The 18,906-nt window shown below is 32.0% G+C and overlaps 1 protein-coding gene and 1 long non-coding RNA gene across 5 annotated transcripts in view; one reads left to right on the top strand and one right to left on the bottom strand.

Moving 5' to 3' along the window:
- Positions 1-18,906, top strand: part of LOC130448671 (band 3 anion transport protein) — a 246,568-nt gene that overhangs the window by 77,208 nt on the left and 150,454 nt on the right. For all 4 annotated transcript variants that reach the window (XM_056786135.1, XM_056786137.1, XM_056786136.1 and 1 more), the window contains one exon: positions 3,019-3,166. In XM_056786135.1, the coding sequence (XP_056642113.1) occupies positions 3,019-3,166 (148 nt within the window). The remainder of the gene's footprint in view (positions 1-3,018; positions 3,167-18,906) is intronic.
- The window catches only part of LOC130448676 (uncharacterized), a 167,577-nt gene that overhangs the window by 107,707 nt on the left and 40,964 nt on the right, over positions 1-18,906 (bottom strand). The gene's annotated exons all lie outside the window — the stretch shown is intronic.

The following is an 18,906-nucleotide window of genomic DNA, read 5'->3' as shown; positions in this document are numbered from 1 at the left end:
CTAATTTTCTATACGGATCCTCCAAAGCTGAATCCGGTCTCGGATACGCAGTCACTACTAACCACAAACTCATAACTTCTTTCCGGTTACCCTCGACGTGTAGTGTTTACACTGGTGAACCATCCAGCATCGTTCAAGCTTTTAAATGTATTTCTCCTCCGCATAAACATATCGCCATATCGATTCTCTTTCATCCATACAATCAATTACAACTATATTTTGGCTTCCATCGCACACTGTAATTGCTGGAAACGAATCTGAGGATCGCCATGCTAAAGAAGCCACAAAGAATCTTTCTGAAATGTCAGCTTGCCAATGATCTGAAGACTTCAAAAACCTCATTCAAAAATCTTGGCGCAATATATGGAGCAAGAGTACTACAGCATTACATAACATCCACCAATTTCTCACCTTTCCCTAAACTTTTTGAATAGGAGAGAAGCTGTGACAATAAGAAAACTCCGCATCAACCACACAAAAATTACTCACGACTATTTGATGTCGTCAGACAGTCATCCTGCCAAAATTGTCACGTTCTTGTGTCTCACCGACTTCAGAGAATACTCTACCGCATACCAGCAGTTTGATATGAAAAGCAACCTCAAGAAGACACTTAACTGCCCGGCGGAAATGAGGAAAATCACAAAGTTTCCTAAAGCTGTATCAGAAAATATAAATAATTTACATGTTGTCATAGATTTTGTCCTTTACACCTTTACAAACTGAAATAATAAAAAAAATGAAAGCTCCAAAATAAATATTGCAATTACATAAACTTTGTTCAACATAAGTATTTAAAATAATCAAAAAATCGATTAGATTTTGTTCCCGACATAAGCATGATAAATTTTGTATGGAACACAACGTGTACCACCGCTTCTAAAAAACATGCGCAAGACATCGAGGATTTACTATAAATCTTCACTATTACTAAACCTAGTGTTGTTCTGACTGTGATTGTTTCGAGATACATATTTATTTTATGTGGATTTGAAATAACGTTATTTTTTCTTCTCACATTCTTTAACAATCATAATTGTTTCCCATTTAATTGAGTAGTAATTTTGATGCAACTTTTTAAGCTTTCTAAACTTCCCAGAGCGGTCAGGCACAAGCGGGGTGACCAATTCAAAGATCGGCAAACTCCTTTGTTGAATTCGAAAATCATGTTTTGTTACAAACATTCAATTTATGTTTTCCTAGCTTCTCAAAAAGTAACTACTGTATTGATGTTGATATTAAAAAATCTATCACGGCTTCTCGATTCAAATGACTACTTATTAGTTAAGTATTTCATCGAATCTTGCGCGATGTGTGTTCTATACGGTTCATAAATTAGAAGAAAGCTTCAGAAAGTTTAATTGACTTAGTTATTATGTAAGTATAATTTAGGGTGTCATATACACTGCGACCCAAAGGATCTATTTTGTCCCATTTTCATACTGTAGTGCTGGGGATGCTTACTGGTTACAGTTAATCTATAAATCCCCCTCATTCCAAAATGTTTAGGATCTAGGATGACTGTAATGCTATGGGACTTGCTACACCTCGAGAGAATGTAGATAGAGGTTTTGCCTTCTATGGAGCAGGATGTGCATGTTGCATTTTCTGCCAAACCGAGCGTGTTCAGGGGTATATTAAGAAGGCAATGGCCTGATAGTATTGTCTTTATTTATATTGATACATTTAATATAAATGGTTATAGTTTCACAGGAGTATCTTTGCCTGTATCAAACGCTCTAGATTATTCCAGTAACTAGTTTTTTAAATCTCCTCCACTCCAATGTGGCCTGGATCCAACTAGAGGGTAATTTTATTCTATTTAACTTACCTAGGCATTCCCAAACCAACTTGGATTTCATGACATGAGATCTTGATGCTATAATGGCTGCTTGGCCAACGAACAACATGATAATTTCATGTTTGCGATAATTCCTCAACATTGACAAATTTTTCAATTGCATATGTGTTTCCGCTTTAAAATGTTTGGTATATTAACAAAATGTTGTGGCCCCATACAGTTCTATTCCAGTTTTGTCTGCTAATTTGGAACAGTCCGTACACCATTTTATGGTAATCATGTTCATTTCCATCTTATTCACTTCGAGGGAGGCTCCGTTTTATCCTTAGTGACTTCCCACGTATTCCACTTAGAACAGACAGTGGGTAAATCATTTTTTTGTGAATGTGGTGCCAAATAATTTGACAGAACATCTTGAACCAAATTCCGTCGCTTTAATGGATAGTCTGCTCGGAATTCACGTATGTAAGGAGGAAGCCCCTATTTGTTGATTATATAAATAAGGGTATATATTATCGCCTGATTTATTAGATGTATTCCCTAATATTTAGATTGCTCTAAGACTTTATTTCTAGTTCCCTACTACATCAGCAAGCTGCGAGCAAAAAAAATTATTTGCTTTATCGAGTTTCGCAATCTTAGCTATAGAAAATAGATTTGCAGAAGAGATTAATTATTATGACAGAGCCATATATTTGTTTCTAGAGCAAATGTTTCGAAAAGTTAAAATGGTTAAACCTAGAAAATGCAGCGGTCGTTGTAGTGTTTTTTTCGTGTTTATCTGAAATGTGGGTTGTTTTTCCTCCCCTTTTTATTGTGAAAGCGAATACAAAAGGGACGACTCGAAATACAGTATTAACAAACATATATTAATGCGACAGAGATTGATAATATAAAATTTTTTCAGCTTATTAGTAGAAGTGAACAGTATATTATAGTATATATCAATATTAACGTGGTTACAAACTTAGTTGATTTCCAGCACTTAGGCAAGGGATAATTTTGATAATAATTACTACGAAAAACTAGGCCAGAATAGTGAATTCAATGAGGCTGATGTCTCGTTGAGATCAATAAGATTATATACGGATTTCACATAATTCATTCATTCAACGTTTATCTTGGGAAATTTAATTTAAGTTTCGCCTAATTGATATAATATTATTATTGAGAAACAATTTATTCAACTACATTTCTTATAATTTTTTATTTTACAGAATAATGGCAGCACTAGCAATGGTGGAGCCGCACAGCTTGATGAAGAATGTGCAAAAGTATTTGCCATGGATAATGATTCCATGGGCTTCGATTTCCACGATCCTCCTTTCTTTGGTTTGCCAAAATACGGGGAAAAAGATTACATTCGTAAGTTATTTACACTTTGTATTAGAAAATATTAGAATAAATACTGAAAATTCAATATTTCCCAGGTTATATTTTTGCCAAGAGTGTTTCTCTTTTTAGAGTGAACAGTTTGAAAATAACTGTTGTTGAGTGAACGAAATTTAATTAACTATATCGAAATCTGCGGTATTTTGTTGAAACGCAATAACATGGAGCCATTTTTCCAGAGATGAATAATGGACATTAAAAAACGATGGAATTTGAAAACATTGAATGCGGACGATCGTGGTCAAGTGAAACAACGGCTTTCAAGTCCGGTTGACGACCTTTTGAGTTAATGCTCGCTACAGTACTATCAAAGGGAAAGATTATAGAAGAAACGCAAGGAGATAGCCAATAGAAAGGAGGCTCCGAGCCACCACGAAAACGCCAGGCAACACAAACTTACATAACTCGCCAAAAATTGACCGAACTTTTTTAATGTTTGACTATTATTGGTTTCGCTTTAGACAAAAATATCATGATGGAAAAAAATTGAAAACAAACAAGAGACCTGAAATCATGTGTCGTCAAGTTTTAGGTCACTAAACCACAGTTCTATACGGATAGAATTATGAAACTATGCGAAAAATTTCAAAATCGCAACTATAATAGTTTCAAGAACTGCGGAGAATACTTAATAAGTTTATATAATAGTAATCGGTGAGTTCTGGCCTGCGAAAAGATTTAATTCGTCCGCTGGACAGACCTTGAATGAATATAAACTAATAATAAAATATAAAGGTGACACCATCCTTCCATGTCCTAAAATTTTCGTGTAGGCATTGTTGAATCCATATCGCATTATAAGATATTCGTTGTATTGAATACAACTTTTGGGCTATCTTGTTCTGCCATTTCGATGTAGTGGAGCCTACTGGCGAGGTTAGTCTACCATTATTCGTTATTAAATGTATGCTCAAGCATAAGGTTTTTTTAAGGATGGTTCATATGAAAACCAGAATAATTGACTTAGTTTAATGCAGCTATATCTTTACATGCCTCTTTTTTACGAATCTAAAGACAACGGTATAACTTTGTGTAGGTCGGAACTTCAGATGTTGCTTTGATGTTATTCTTGATTTGGTTGGTAAAGGAGATAATAGATAATAATAGGTGGTAAAAACTTCTTACGTTGTTTTATGTACTCTCTTCCTGCGTTAAAAAGTTAGTGCTTCATCGGATTCATTGCTATGAAATTTATTATAATTTTTGGAAAATATTAGGTACCTCCATACCTACACGAAGTAGTGATCACAGTACTCCATTTTTTTTCACAGGTAATTTACATATAAAAGAAATATCGAAGTAATAATTGAAATTGAATGTACTATTTTGAATAAAATTTCGTTTGATAATACGCAAACAATTGTGGAACTTAATGTCGATCAAAAGAGAAAGTAACATACTGCAAATTGACTTATTTTTATTGTGACCTTGAAAATCTTCTTGGAAGCTGAGACAATATCACAAGTAGATAGAAATGTATCTTGCTGTTAGCATACTATAATAGAATGAACCTATCTAAATACGCAAATGTTAAAAATAGTTTTAAATTTCCATTATGTAACAACACATCTTTCAAATTAAATATATTTTTAACCACAAACACGTTTCATAAAGAAAATACTTGATATCGAGTACCTGCATTAAAACTTCTTATCAGTGGAGGTACATAATGAATTTTCCATATTGTAAAATGAGGAAAACACTGCACTTCTCCTAAAATTTGTGATTTTCCTTTTTTGTTTTTTCATAAAGCTTCAGTCCTTATGAAGGAAACTTTAGGAAGTTTTACCTATTGCTTTGACAATGCCATATCATGCAAATAATTTAATTCTTATTGAATAATCTTGTGACTCGCAGGTTCATTCATATAGGTTCACTACACTGTTTTTCAGAACTTCCTGAAGAATTTTTCATTATGTCTCATCAAAATTACTATATTCCATCTCACGTCTTTGTTATACAGAAATAACAATCATCAAAATAATGGTGGGTTCTTACTATACCATTCGAATTGCAAAAGTCATACTTTTTCTCTCCTCTTCCATCTACCTAACCAATGACACTGTCTTGATCTTCGATGACAAATTATGAAATAAGTCTTTGTCACCCAGAGAATGATCTGGCTTGTGACTCTACCATAAACTCTTCACAAATATAATTTCGGACGAAATTTAGCAACTGCTGCGTGTATAACTTGCCATTTTTGCCGTTACAAAAATCTTCTTAACCATTCACTTTGAAAGTCAAATGTGAACTAAATACAAGAAGAAATAACCCATTCTATATAATCTTTCTGCTTATAAATAGAGGCCAATTTATTAACACGACAATTTAATACCTGCAATAAAAAAGGATCCAAAGAACACATTGAAAAGTAATTTTTAAAAAAATTTTTCTATTATTTCGAAAAGCATTAGCACTTGTTTCAACCGTTTTACAAAAAACCGGTGTTATTATTCACAAGTGTATAAAGGAGGTTATTATTTACGAGGTGAAATTTACTGTCATGAGCACCAGCGAGTGGCAGAAATCACCGAGTACGCGAGTAGAATACTATACTTTATTCACGACTACTAAATGATTTTTCATGTTGGAAAATTTTGTAACAATATTAGAAAACCTATATTTTAATCTAAGAAATATTCCATACAATGTATTGCAATGTAAACAAATTATAATAATAGTATAATATCTCCACAATAATCAATACAAATATCTATGTATTAGGTTGACAAATATTGAGTGTCTAATGTTACGAAAGGTTGGTATTAATTTATAGGTAATTATTGATAATCCCTTTTGCCAGTTTAAAATTCATATACCATATTATCCTTCCTTGACTTTACCGGCAACCAATTTAATATCAATTTTCAGTTAGTTTTTAAACATAATTTCATATAAAATATTGAAACACTGAGAAATCCGACACAATGATATTGAGAGTTATGATTCAAATTTATTTTGTTTCAAAAACTATTTCAATTTATGAATTGTTTCACAAACCATTGTACGTTAAAAAACGGATATAAGTCAAACACATTCATGTCGCTAACAACTCAGTGTTAATGCTCCATTCCTTCAAAATGGAGGTCTCGGTTTTGAGTCTGGTTTAGGAAAATTTCCTTTTTTATTTTTTTTTATATATACAGAACTAATTTACAAATATTTAGTAATGTTTTTTTGTAACAAAACGGTATAATATAGCTAAATGAAGAAAGCATCTGACAGCAGTGTTTAATGACTCATTGTGAATGAATAATAACTCATTATACGGAGTGCTTAACGGGTATTATTAAGGTCGATCAAGAAGACGTATAATGGATAAATTATACAACAGTTATGGATAAACAATATTATAAAAACTATATTCGAGATATGCTACAATATTGGAAAAGATCATTTTGAGATTTATTTATTATTAATTCTTAACTAGATATAAATTCAATGGAAAACAGTGTACAATGTTCATTATTATTTTATAAACATTTTTTATTGAATTGGTTGTCAACAAATCTATTCATTTTCTATTTAACTTTTCAATCTTCTTCGCGTTCTCTTTAAATTTGAAGTAAAATCCGGTCGCTTATTTTGATAAGAAGTTATGAAATTTCTTTGACGACTGGAAATTATTCGTTTCGAACATAATTTCCTTACGACAAAAATTCGTTATTGGAAAATATCCCCCTTGTTTACATCCTGGAAAATCCTTTTTAAACTTCAATGCATACAAAATTGAATGAATAAATGAATTCCTTTTTTCAAAATTCTGAAGTTAATCGAATTCTCGTCTGGCGAAATCACACAGTATTATATGTAATCAAAATAACTGACTTAAAAAGGAAAATAATACACTAACTCAACTGATTTCGACCCATTAAGCTTTCTTTTATGGGTTATATAAAATCTGAACAGATCTGAGAATATACGTGACATAAAATATAGAAGTCTAAAGGAACTGAACAGAATCGGACGCTTTTTATATTACGGGACATAACGTTAAATTTTAGAGGTGGTCTGGCAAAGCTGATAAAGTGTGAACCGGCACAGAACCTTGACTTTAGATAAGAAGAAGCAAAAATTATGGATTATCTCTGGAAAGCTTAGTTATGATCATCAATATATGAAATGTTGATTTTAAAATATGTGTTTATATTTGATCGTTTAAAATATATGGTTGGATTCAAAATGCAGTGTAGCTTTTTATTTTTTCTGTTTTGAAACACACTATTACAACTTTTCCCTCTGTACATCTGACTAGAGTGCTTCTACAGAATAAGTTCATCTTTAACTTACTGTTTCTTACTCTCTATGAAACCGGTTGGTTAATCTTCAGTAAGCCGCTGAAATGAGCAGTCAAGTTACTTACATACCAGTATGAACAAAATGTTTTCTTAAACTTAAAGTGAACAAATTGAAACATTAGCAGTTCTTCGATGCACGATAGCCTTACAATTAATACAAATATTCAACAACATGAACAGTTCGTTCCAAGTATTTAGTATTAACTACTTATTTCCAAATTGGCAACAATGTATTTTGACTGTGAATTGTGAATAGTCCAGGAAACAGGGTTTTAAAAATAAAAGTGTTTCGTCTTTTTATCATATTAACAATTAGATTTTTTTTTATATATTTGATTTGCAATTCTAATTAAATATACTAAAATAAATGAAATTAAATGCTGAGTATGTATGTGACATATGTGTATATAATTCAGTCAAGGAATTTTTGATACATTTTTCATTGATGAAATGCTTCCCAAAAAGACAATGTCACGAAGAACTAATCAAGTGATAATTAGATGGGGCGATATCTGGAGAATATGTGGTTTGTGGAACTTCGTATTCCAACTGGTGTTATCGTGATAAATAATTACGTACTTCCAATAGTTCAGCAGGGATTCTTTTTCTCTCAAAGTTTTGTTTTACCTTACCAGTTCTGCATTATATACTTCAATCTTGATGCATTGGTTGGTGATAGTTTATCATGAAGAATTCCTTTTAATTCCACCAAATACAAAACTATACTTTTTTCGCATGGGAGTAAAGTTTTGACGTGGTTTTTAGCACTTAGTCTTTATCCAACCATTATTACCGTCTATCCAGATAATCCTGAAGCACCCGTTTTCTATCTCTGATTAGAATTTGTTGAATGTAATTCTTTTGGGTTGTTTTCGGTTGATTAATTCACAAGTTTCTGAACTTTACTAAGTGACGCAATTGATAGGAGATTTTGGTGAAGTGAAGAATATTACACAAACCATACCAGATAACAAACAAATACCAGATCAATTAAGTTGAAAATAAAACACCTTTTTATACCAAAATATGGAAATACTGGAAGGTTTCTTAAAACCAATTTGATAAAGGCTTGATTAGATACTGGAATTATTGTTTTTGACTAAAAATTCCCATTTCAAGATTATTTTGCTTATATAAGTAGATTTGGAAGCGTTCTGTAGTAGTTATTTTCTATATTTTGATATAGACAATAAACAAAATAGACGAGATAAAACTAGCAACACTGCATATTTAAATACCACTATCCTTAAGTGGTAGGCTCTAATTACAGTTGAATGGTTGAATTTAAAATGTCTTCTTTTGAATTCGGATATCATTTGGTGTTGGTAGATCCTGTCCTTCAGGTACTGTTGGAAACATTGAAACGCTTGATAGAAGACGATTTCAAGATGTACCCATTGAGGCACTCTTGATATTGAACCCGCAACAGTTAATTGATTTTACATGATCATATTCATATAAAAAAATTAGTTATTCGTTAGATTCTACATACTCTCAACGATTTCCAAAAGGCATAACAAGTAAGAATCGCGTACAAGAAGATACATACATATCATTTTATGACATTACTACCCGTCAGGAGTCACGAATATTCAGTAACACCAACAACGGAGAAAAAGTAAATGTCTACCAAGAAAGCTTTTTCTTTCGTAGTACAATAGAAGTAAAAGGTATTGATATTGATGACGAACATATAGTTATAGCAAACTGGTAACCCCTGAAATGTTCACCTGCAGTTCTTGAGTCTGTAAATATTCATACCACAATAGATAGTTGAATTTTAAGTTAAAATATTGTCCCTGAACATGCACCCTATTCGCCTGATTTGGATACGTTTGAGTTCTGGCTATTCTTTGAGTGTGTGAGAGAGAGAGAGATTTTGAGAGCATTCCAAAATTATTGCTGGCTTCAAAAATTAAAAGATAAACATGAATGAAAAGCATTTTGCTATAAAGACTTGTAGTTTTCGTACATTTCAAAAACTAATTCGGGTATTATTACAGATAAGTATCTGATGTTTATGGGAGTCACGACCGAATATCTTTACTTTTTCTGACATTAGACGACCCACACTGTACAGTACACGAATTATTTAGAGATTTGTATAATTGAGAGTCCTTTAATTTCTGAACGCACTGTTAAAAATAGCATTAATATCAATGTTTGAATTTTAGCTTGCCCGCACAAAGATACAAAATAATATCTTAGTCAAAAGTTTAAATGACTCCATTCCAAAATTGAATTTGAGTCTACCAGTATGGTTCAGTTAACCTGTAGACTGTCGTAACTGACAACCGCAGACCGAATGAAACATAATTCAATATTACGGCCTGCTAATTTTCTTGGTGAAAATTCGAAGAGGCATTATTGAATTTCGGTGAATTAACAAAGATCTTGAGGGAATCTTAAATGTATAAGAAAAATATGATCGTGGAAAATTCTATCCGAGACAGTCGGCTCTCCAATTAAATAGCAGAAGAATAAGCGGTCGATTTTGTTACCTTAATCGTTTCTGTTTCGTAATTGAAGGCTTTTCAATAGGAGTTGATAATATACTGACATTAGAATTTTTCGTTTAGTTATAGTGTAACGTTTTTCGTGTTTATTTACAATCTTTCTATTCGTGGGGTGAATTAATAATTACTGCCTCTTACGTTATTAATTTATTTATACACTTAACTCGTAATAACTATAAATATCAATTAAATAATTTCTGCGATTACTTCACTAATCCGTTCGATTCACTACAACTATTTATTTAACACGAAAATCGCTGCACTACATAAACTTATTCATATACCACAAATAGAATTCTACAAAATTCTAGAAACACTATGACTAAATACACTTTTCTTAGAAATGATTTAAAAGAAATACTGTAATAAACCGCCCGCTATAATAAAAAAGTTTATCAAAGGCGCTTCCACCATTTATAAAAAATGTGGAAGACGACGCGCGAATACTCCGAATCTTTAAAATTCCATAGTAGCTGGACAAGGCTGGCCTAGGAAACCATTTTGCGAACTTGTTCGTAACAATATTCTTTATTCATACTTCTCGATTTCAATTCATTCACCATTTTCTCTCTAAATTTGTAGTTGATGCTGCACTCGCATTGATTCGAAGATGAGTACAGAGCTTTTAGCAATGTACAAGTTCAATGTCACTTTTATAAGTTGTTTCTCATAGTAGCTAATAGCAAGAGAGGAGTATTCAGTGGGGAAAACTGAATCGATCAAAGTGCTCGATGTGGTCAAATATCAAATTTCCGTCAGCTAAATGGAAAGTTAATTAAAACATAAAAATACTGTTACGTACAAGATTGCGAAAGGGCTCTTAGGCCGGCCTTGTCCATTTTAAATATAATTTTAAGATTTGGCGCATTCGCAGCGCCTTTTATCTGTTGTTTTAAATAATGGCGGACGCGCCTTTGATGATTTTTTAATTATAGAAGGCTAGGAAAGTCTATTTATCAATTTTTTTGTTCTAAAACTTCGTAGAGTTCTATTTGTAGAATATAAATAAGTTTATGTAGCGCGGTAAGTTTAGTTTTAGATAAATAGTCGGAGTGAATAGAACGAATTAGTAAAGTAATCGCAGAAATTATTCGAGTGATACTTATAAGTAAATTATTATAAGTTAAGTGTATTGTATAATGTGTAAATAAAATACGAAAGTAAGAGTCAGTATTTATTAATTCACCCCACGATTAAAAGAGCGTGAATAAATACGAAAAACGTTACAATATATTTCTTAAGTCGAATAAAATATCATGTGAACATAACTGTGTTTAATCATAACAAAATTATCAAAATTTCTTATTATAAAGAATAAAACTCATTTTGATAAATATTTAAAATATAATATTTTACATATAGAAAATCGTAACGATCTATTAAAATCTTTTGTATTATTTGAGTTTCTGAATCTCGGCTTATCAAATTATCCAACATGACTACTGGTTTCATTTTTTTCTTTGGAATAAACAGCATAAGTTTCTGGTAAATAGTAATTGAAATAAGAATTTTGTGCACTAAGTATAACATCTTTTGATAATTCTTCTTCCCGACTAAAACTGAAAAAGTAAAACAGTCAGCGATCGCTTGCAAATAAGTAAACAAAACACAGATATACATCCATACAGTTACTCAAGTTCTACTTGTACTTTACTAAATGATAGCTTTTTTTAAATTTAACGAAACATTTTTCCCATCTAATACGAGTTGATCTTTGCACTTCGTCGGACATATAAACTCAATAAATTTTTATTACACAATCAATTTTTATTATTGGAGTTGTCATGTATCGTATTTGCTTACATTTCATTAGTTAACCTCGCAGGATTCAAAAAAAGCTTTTGTAGATATATTTATGTACATTTTTTATACTTTTTGAATCATAATAATTTTTTATCACTTTCTTAACTTAAAAACCATAATAACAGTATTCCATAATGCATATCAATTTTGAAATTATAGCCGTGCATGATTTACGCAACCATTAATTGTAGTTTTCGACGCGCACCCCGCCAATTCATTGTCTCAAAACCATTGGCCCTAAAGGGTGCAAGAGGTAGTGATTCAATCTTTAATACATTTTGCATATTCCAAAAATGGATTTGTAAGCTGTTGCATTGTCTGGACGAAACATTACTTTCTTTTTATCCAAATTCGCACAATACTAGCTGTTGAGTGTTTTTACTTACTGTAGAATCTAAAATAAGTAAAAACCATCGACTATCCAAAATTTAAATAGTCGTTGAAAATTATCTCACAAGCATCTCAAATATCTGACGTCTTGTCCTTGACTACAGATAAAATGGTCTTTACTTTAGTTGGAGCCGCTCCTCCCTTTTTTATCCATTGTTTTGATTATTGATTGATTATTAAATAAAAACCAAACATAATCTGCGACTCCGCCAGAATATATGTTTGGGCGCAGTCGCCAAATATTTAATTGAGCGCTTTTTTCAAGGTTTTGTATTATTAATAATCTAATTCAGAATTTTCAATAAAAGAAGAGATATAAATCAAGTATCGAATTATCGCCCAATTGCACTCCTTTCCACGTTATCGAAGATCATAAGAAGAATGGTCAAAAAGAGGCTCTATAAATATAAAATTCTACCCATCAATTCCTAATTCGTAAGCACGCTTCTCCAATTTCAGAGAGATCGTAGCACCACTTAGGAACGCGGAGCACGACCTTTACCTACCTACTCCACGTACAGAATCAGTTAAGGGTCAATATTTTACAATGCAAAAAAATGCACAATCACTTGCCATTTGAAATCAAATCGTTATTATCTTTTCCCGCATTTCGCAATAATGTGAGGGCATATTGACTGGACATGCTGCATACTGGTTTAATGTTTGCTATGAAATTAGTACCTATTACTAGTACCTATAATTTTGTTATTCTTCGTGGTTTTCTTCTGTATATTGACATTTTATTTGTATTCTTTATTTAGTTATTTCTATACTTGTTTTTTAGTTTTTTCAAGCTTTTGTCTACAAATTGTAACAATTTTTTGACAATAACACATTTCTCTCTCTCTTGAAAATTTTGAATTACATACATTAGAATTTTTAATATTAAGAAAAATATTATTCGTGCGGACACTCTGAATTCATTTTTCGAACTGCCGTCGAAATTCAAAGAACTGAATAATACTTTACCGATCAGTGATCATAATAGAATTATTTCAATGGTATACTTCCCAGTTATTACATAAAATTGGATTTTCGCAAGATCTGTACAACGTTCTAGCGAGGTCTATTCAAAACGTAATATAAAAATATCATTGTTCACTGAATCTTTTCATTTCTTCGATAATTTTTTTTGTTGTGAAGCATTTGGATACAATGATTTCAATGAAATATTTTGATAGTCAAACACTTGGTCAAATAGTTCATTCTCGATCTTTTAAACGTTGGAAAAAATTAGTGGATAACTACATAAAGACAGAAAATCTCAAGAATAAATGTCAGCAAGCTTACAACAAAAACTGTTTTATATCAACTGTACAAAGTCATCCATAGAACTGGGTTGGCAGTGATAGCTGGGACAAAAGTGAGAAATCAAACAAAACCTTGCCTCTCTTTTTATTATAAGATCCATGTGTATGAGTACGGCCTTTATTAGTGCCCTTTGAAATTCTGCTGGATCTTTGGACAATTCAATACAATTCCAAGCCATGAGGAGAGTGTATAGGTTGAGTAACCTTAACGAATTAGAAGCTAGAGCAACTGTCCATACGAAAATATAAACGCAGGTTGCAGGTGAATGTTCTACCATTTTGATGAGCAGTGACCAAGGGCGGTCAGTATTTAAATGGCACCTACGACCGTTAATAATAAAAACTTAAGGTACACATCAGTGACAAAAAACAATGGACTGAAGAATCTACAACTGGTAGTACACCTGGTTCCAGGATGAATGGCTTAATCAGAGCAGATTTTTCTAGACACCACCAGAAATACAGTGAACCTGATCTGCTCAGACAGTAAGGCTGTCTATTATCTAAATCTAAATTGCCCTGATTTTAAGTGAATTGTAAACTTTATTGTATTGCTATTATATTTAGATTTATATTTGATTACCATTATCTGGTTTTAAAATAAAGGACATAACTGGGATTCGAGTATTTAGGCCTGGAACTAAATACTGTAAATCTTAAGCAAAACTCCAAGCACATTCCAAGATTTGCGCAATTGAGATAAGGGTCAACTTCCAAAGCAATCAAGTATAGAATCAGTGATCAGTATCGAAACGGTTTGGGAATGTTTAGGCATACTTAACGAACTAGTCAATAATAACCAATAACCGATTCAACATATTAAGGTAGTAGGAGGTAATGAGACAGTTGAAAAACTAACAAAAAAAATAGATCAGCACCGACATATTATTGGAAGAAATTTATAAAAACCAAAAGAATGATTAGACTGCTGGGACAACTTATACGGAAATGGGGTAACTACTAAAAATATGTTACCATAAAGGGTTAGGTCTAAGTCTACAGAATGAATTTAAGGTGGATCTAATAAGATATTGTCTCCAACATGAACGCCACTAAACTAATGGAAGAAGACGACTACAGATTCTACAGGATAGAAAACGAAAAATTCATCCACATACTTGATACGTGCAAAGTACTAAGATATTTCAGAGGTTTACACCTGGGAGGATGGAGATTAGGAAGACTCGCTAATTCCGGTGGATGTCCTAAAATTTATTCAGAATCAGGAATAAAAACATTCTAGGTTCAGAGACAGTCCTCTTGAACTGAGTGGAGCAGAGCACAATAAATATATGTGGTTTAAATGAATCATCAATCATCAAGCATACATTACATTATATTCAAATTTCTTTGATAATATTTCGTAATTATTTTGTAGGAATGTGGCAACCCTAATTTGCTAATTTACTGCGTGAATATATTCTGAAAAAAAATTCCAATCATCTCTTAATCGATTGGAAATATTATTTATTAACTTGATACTATCAGCTGATATTCTCATCCTAGTTTCTACTTCACTTTAATGTATGTTGACATGTAATTTAGCAACTTAGCTTGGGTAACCTCAAAAGTCTATTTATAACAACGTTATATCTATTTAGTTGTTGATAAATTTCCACGTTTAAATATATGCGTTATCGACTGAATTAATCATCATCACAAGTCTGATTGAAGATTTAATTAAAAAACGACCATTAAAAATAGAAAATGTGTTTTAATTCATGCATCAATGTTAAATACGGCGTGTGATGAGTATGCAATGTCTGTAATTTGAGAAAAGTGACGAAGAAAAACACGAACTATCTCTAGGGTAGTAAAGTAGTAACTTTGAATACTTAAGACAACTTTAAAAAGGGAAATAAGTCGAATGAGGATAAGTAACGATCGGAGCGTCCTTCGACTTTAAAAATTGATTAAAATGTGCTAAAGTTGACTCAAAAAAAAAAGACAGAGCTTAATAAAGATTGAGTAATTTCATAGGGATTGGTGTAAATGAGACGAAGACGTGTGAAAACTTGTGAACAAATAATCGTGTTTCAAATTCCATAGAATTGAAAGATCGGCTTCATGCAGATCTGACCTTCATTGTCAAAATTGTTACTGGTAATAAGAATGGAGTCAATGGTTATGACGCTAAGACAAAAAGCAAAAGAAAAGCAGTTTCTTACTCCGTTTGTCAATCAATGTCGAATATAAAGATCAGAGCCATAGTTTTTTTAATCATAAGGACGATTAGAGTTCGTCCCCAGAACAATTCAAATGTTGCAAGGGGTACTAAAACTTTTATGAAACACGTCACGGATTCAACTTTAAAATAAGTGCTTCGCTAGTCTTTGAAGGAGACTTTTTCAATTTTCTTGTAATCTTTATAGGCTAGCTTCTAATATAAAGTGTTACAGGTAAACTCGAATTTTGAATAGAACACCTTGTATATTCTCAGACTTTCCTGAGAATATACATTATATTCCATCATGTTCTAGTTCTTCCAATATCGATTGCAGATTATGAAAACTTATATAAAAACCCTGGCCGATAATTTTGTTTGATCTACCATAGCCGTAGATACCTCATTTTAAAAATTTATTATTTTTATAAATGCTTTTGAAAATCTGTATATCTTATGCGAGAAAGAATTCGTTAAAAGGCAATCGAATCATTATAAATTGGACGGCATTATACGCCTTGAGTAGCTTTGTCAACTGATTTCAGTTTTTCTTTACATGTTTTTCGGTTCTGTGATTAATCCACAACAACCCCTTTCGTGACTACTCGATAAATCGAACATTTCTTTACTTTAGTTAATTCAGCAATTCTTATTATGATTGCATTCTCAGATTGCTGAATATTTTCCTATTTTTAAAGATTCGAATATATTTGAAATAACTTGCTGTTTGTATATCTAGATCTTTATTATTAAATTTATACCTGCCTCTTTTCTCACTACGCTGTGCAATTTCATTGTCTTCATTCGTCCATGGTCTAAAAAACGCCATATTTCTATTTATTTAAAGAAATTTATGAATAAATAAATCACACCCAGTGACGCCACTGCTTATCGCAGACTATCGAGTAGATATAATTCAAAGAAATTGTGTACATACGCCTTCCGACAGTTTTGTCCAATAGAAATGCATTTATGTTAACGATTCGATGTTTTCATTGGTAAACAGTGGAGATGATGAGTCCAAGGGGACTGACGGTTTCTTAGATGTTTACCTAATGGGGAGTAAACATTATTTTCCATTTCTTAAATTCGTATAAGTGCCGTGGGTATTTATGAAATATTGATTGTTACTCGCATAACTATCTTCTGCAATTGATATTGGAAGAACTATACTTATTTCGTCAAATATTTTTTTATTACGTTTATTAATCAGTAGTCACTTCTGTTTTATAGCCGTTTTCAAGTTATGAAAGATATAAATATGTTGTTGATTTCTCATTTAATTCGAGAAGTTTAATAAAATATCATTCCAGTTTTGAAACATCCTCTTTATCAACAACGCTTGACAGAGGCAAAAACTTTTAGTAAATTTTTGATTGAATTATTCTTAATACTCGCTGCTCTGTGGCTGCCAGTTTGAAGTATCTAAGAAAAAACCAACAGCTATACTACTACCTCTGAACTGCAGAAAGTTACAGTTATTATCTCAGAGATACATAAGTTTGAGTTGTGTTTAATTTATAACTACTTTGTACTGAATTTTTGAGGTTAGGTGTCATTTTTGTGGTTAGATGCTATACGGCACATTCCGTTTTAAAATTAACATTGAATTTGGCACATGAATAAACGCCCATTTGTAATTTCAGTAAAAATAGTTCGATGCAACGAGAATGTAATCTTTTAGTGTGGGATGGAAGTACACTGTCTCATAAGAAGCTTTGAACCGGACTCTTCGGGGCTTACGAGATAGTACTAATATAATGCGAGAAATCGTAGTTTTATTGGCTGGTGATTTCCGACAAACCCTCCCAGTCATTCAGAGAGGGACACCAGCAGATGAAATTCGGACATGCATTAAATCATCAAGTTTATGGTCGAGAGTTGAAAAAGTCAGCCTGAAAACGAATATGAAAGTGCATCTTCATTGACGTGGATTCGGAATTTACGTAGAAATGTTGTTGAAAATTAGTGATGGTGATACTTATTTAATGGCTTCCATGCGAGCGAAGCCGCGGGTAACAGCTAGTAAAGCAAAAAAATAGGAAATTATATATCATTTTGTAATTATTTTCTAATAATCTAGTATGATCCATGATCAACACTACAAAATTGTATCTTCTGTTCATTTGAAATTCCCTTAGTTCTGCCAAGTGATGTACGTCCGAACACTATCACTAACTGTTTGGAATTATAAAGTTTCTCAATGTGTTTTGTTTCTTAAATTATGTGAAATAAACCGAAGAGAAATACATACCGATATCAATAAGGTTGCGAATATCGGCATCGAGCTGCTAAAAACTACCTAAATGTTTCAAAACATGTGGCAATTGCCTTGGATAATTTGCAGAGAAAGAAAGCTATTCATTCAGATGCAGTACAACCATGGAATAAGTGGGATTAAGCATTTGAAGATTTGCAATTATCTCTTGAAAAAATATGCCTTTTTCGATATCAAGTTTAACATCATATCATTTCATTGCTTAGATGTGGGACCCACCTAAAAAGTCATATAATTTAACAGAAAACGAAAGAAATCTTGCCTTGTAAACGATTGAGGAAATGTAAGAACAAAGTGGGAATAGACATTTCGAAAAAAAATGTTAACTCAGGAAATAACATGAGAACTGTTTAAAATTGATTGGTGGGGAGCATAGATAAATATAACCGAAATTGGAAAGCATCTATATATCATAAAACAATTTTTAAATGCAACCACATCTTCATCTTCCATTGAAAGCGTTTTTAGCACGTTTCGTCTTGTTCAGGAACGAATTAGGAACAGAAAAGGCGTCCAAATTAATATTTTTATACAAGTTCTTCAATAAAAATTAAAAATCATTTTGGATGATACAGTAAAATTATAATTTGATGTTAAATATGATTTTTATTGAAAAATCAGTTGATTCAAATCATAATTTACCCTTTACATTATTTAATATAAGCACCACATCCCTTCTTCAATTCAACATACGAATATTTTTGGCATTGAAAACGACTTTATAATATTTTACGTCAGCATCATATATTCCGGTTCAATAGGGCTAATGTCTTTTTAGCACCGAACACGACTAAGCAATTAAAATTATAATTGTTAGACCCCTTTTTGGGGTATATAGGTCTACAATGCCACATAGTTCTGAGGTTGCTTGGATTTTATATAAAATGGCTTATACAATTCAAACTATAAGATACATTACATTATAAAAACGAGAAGAGAAATGTAAAGTTC

The sequence above is a fragment of the Diorhabda sublineata genome, chromosome 9 (genome assembly GCF_026230105.1).
Source record: "Diorhabda sublineata isolate icDioSubl1.1 chromosome 9, icDioSubl1.1, whole genome shotgun sequence".
Taxonomy (NCBI): Eukaryota; Metazoa; Arthropoda; class Insecta; order Coleoptera; family Chrysomelidae; genus Diorhabda; species Diorhabda sublineata.
The sequence above is the reverse complement of the archived record's forward strand: the minus strand, read 5'-3'. Positions and strand labels throughout refer to the sequence as shown.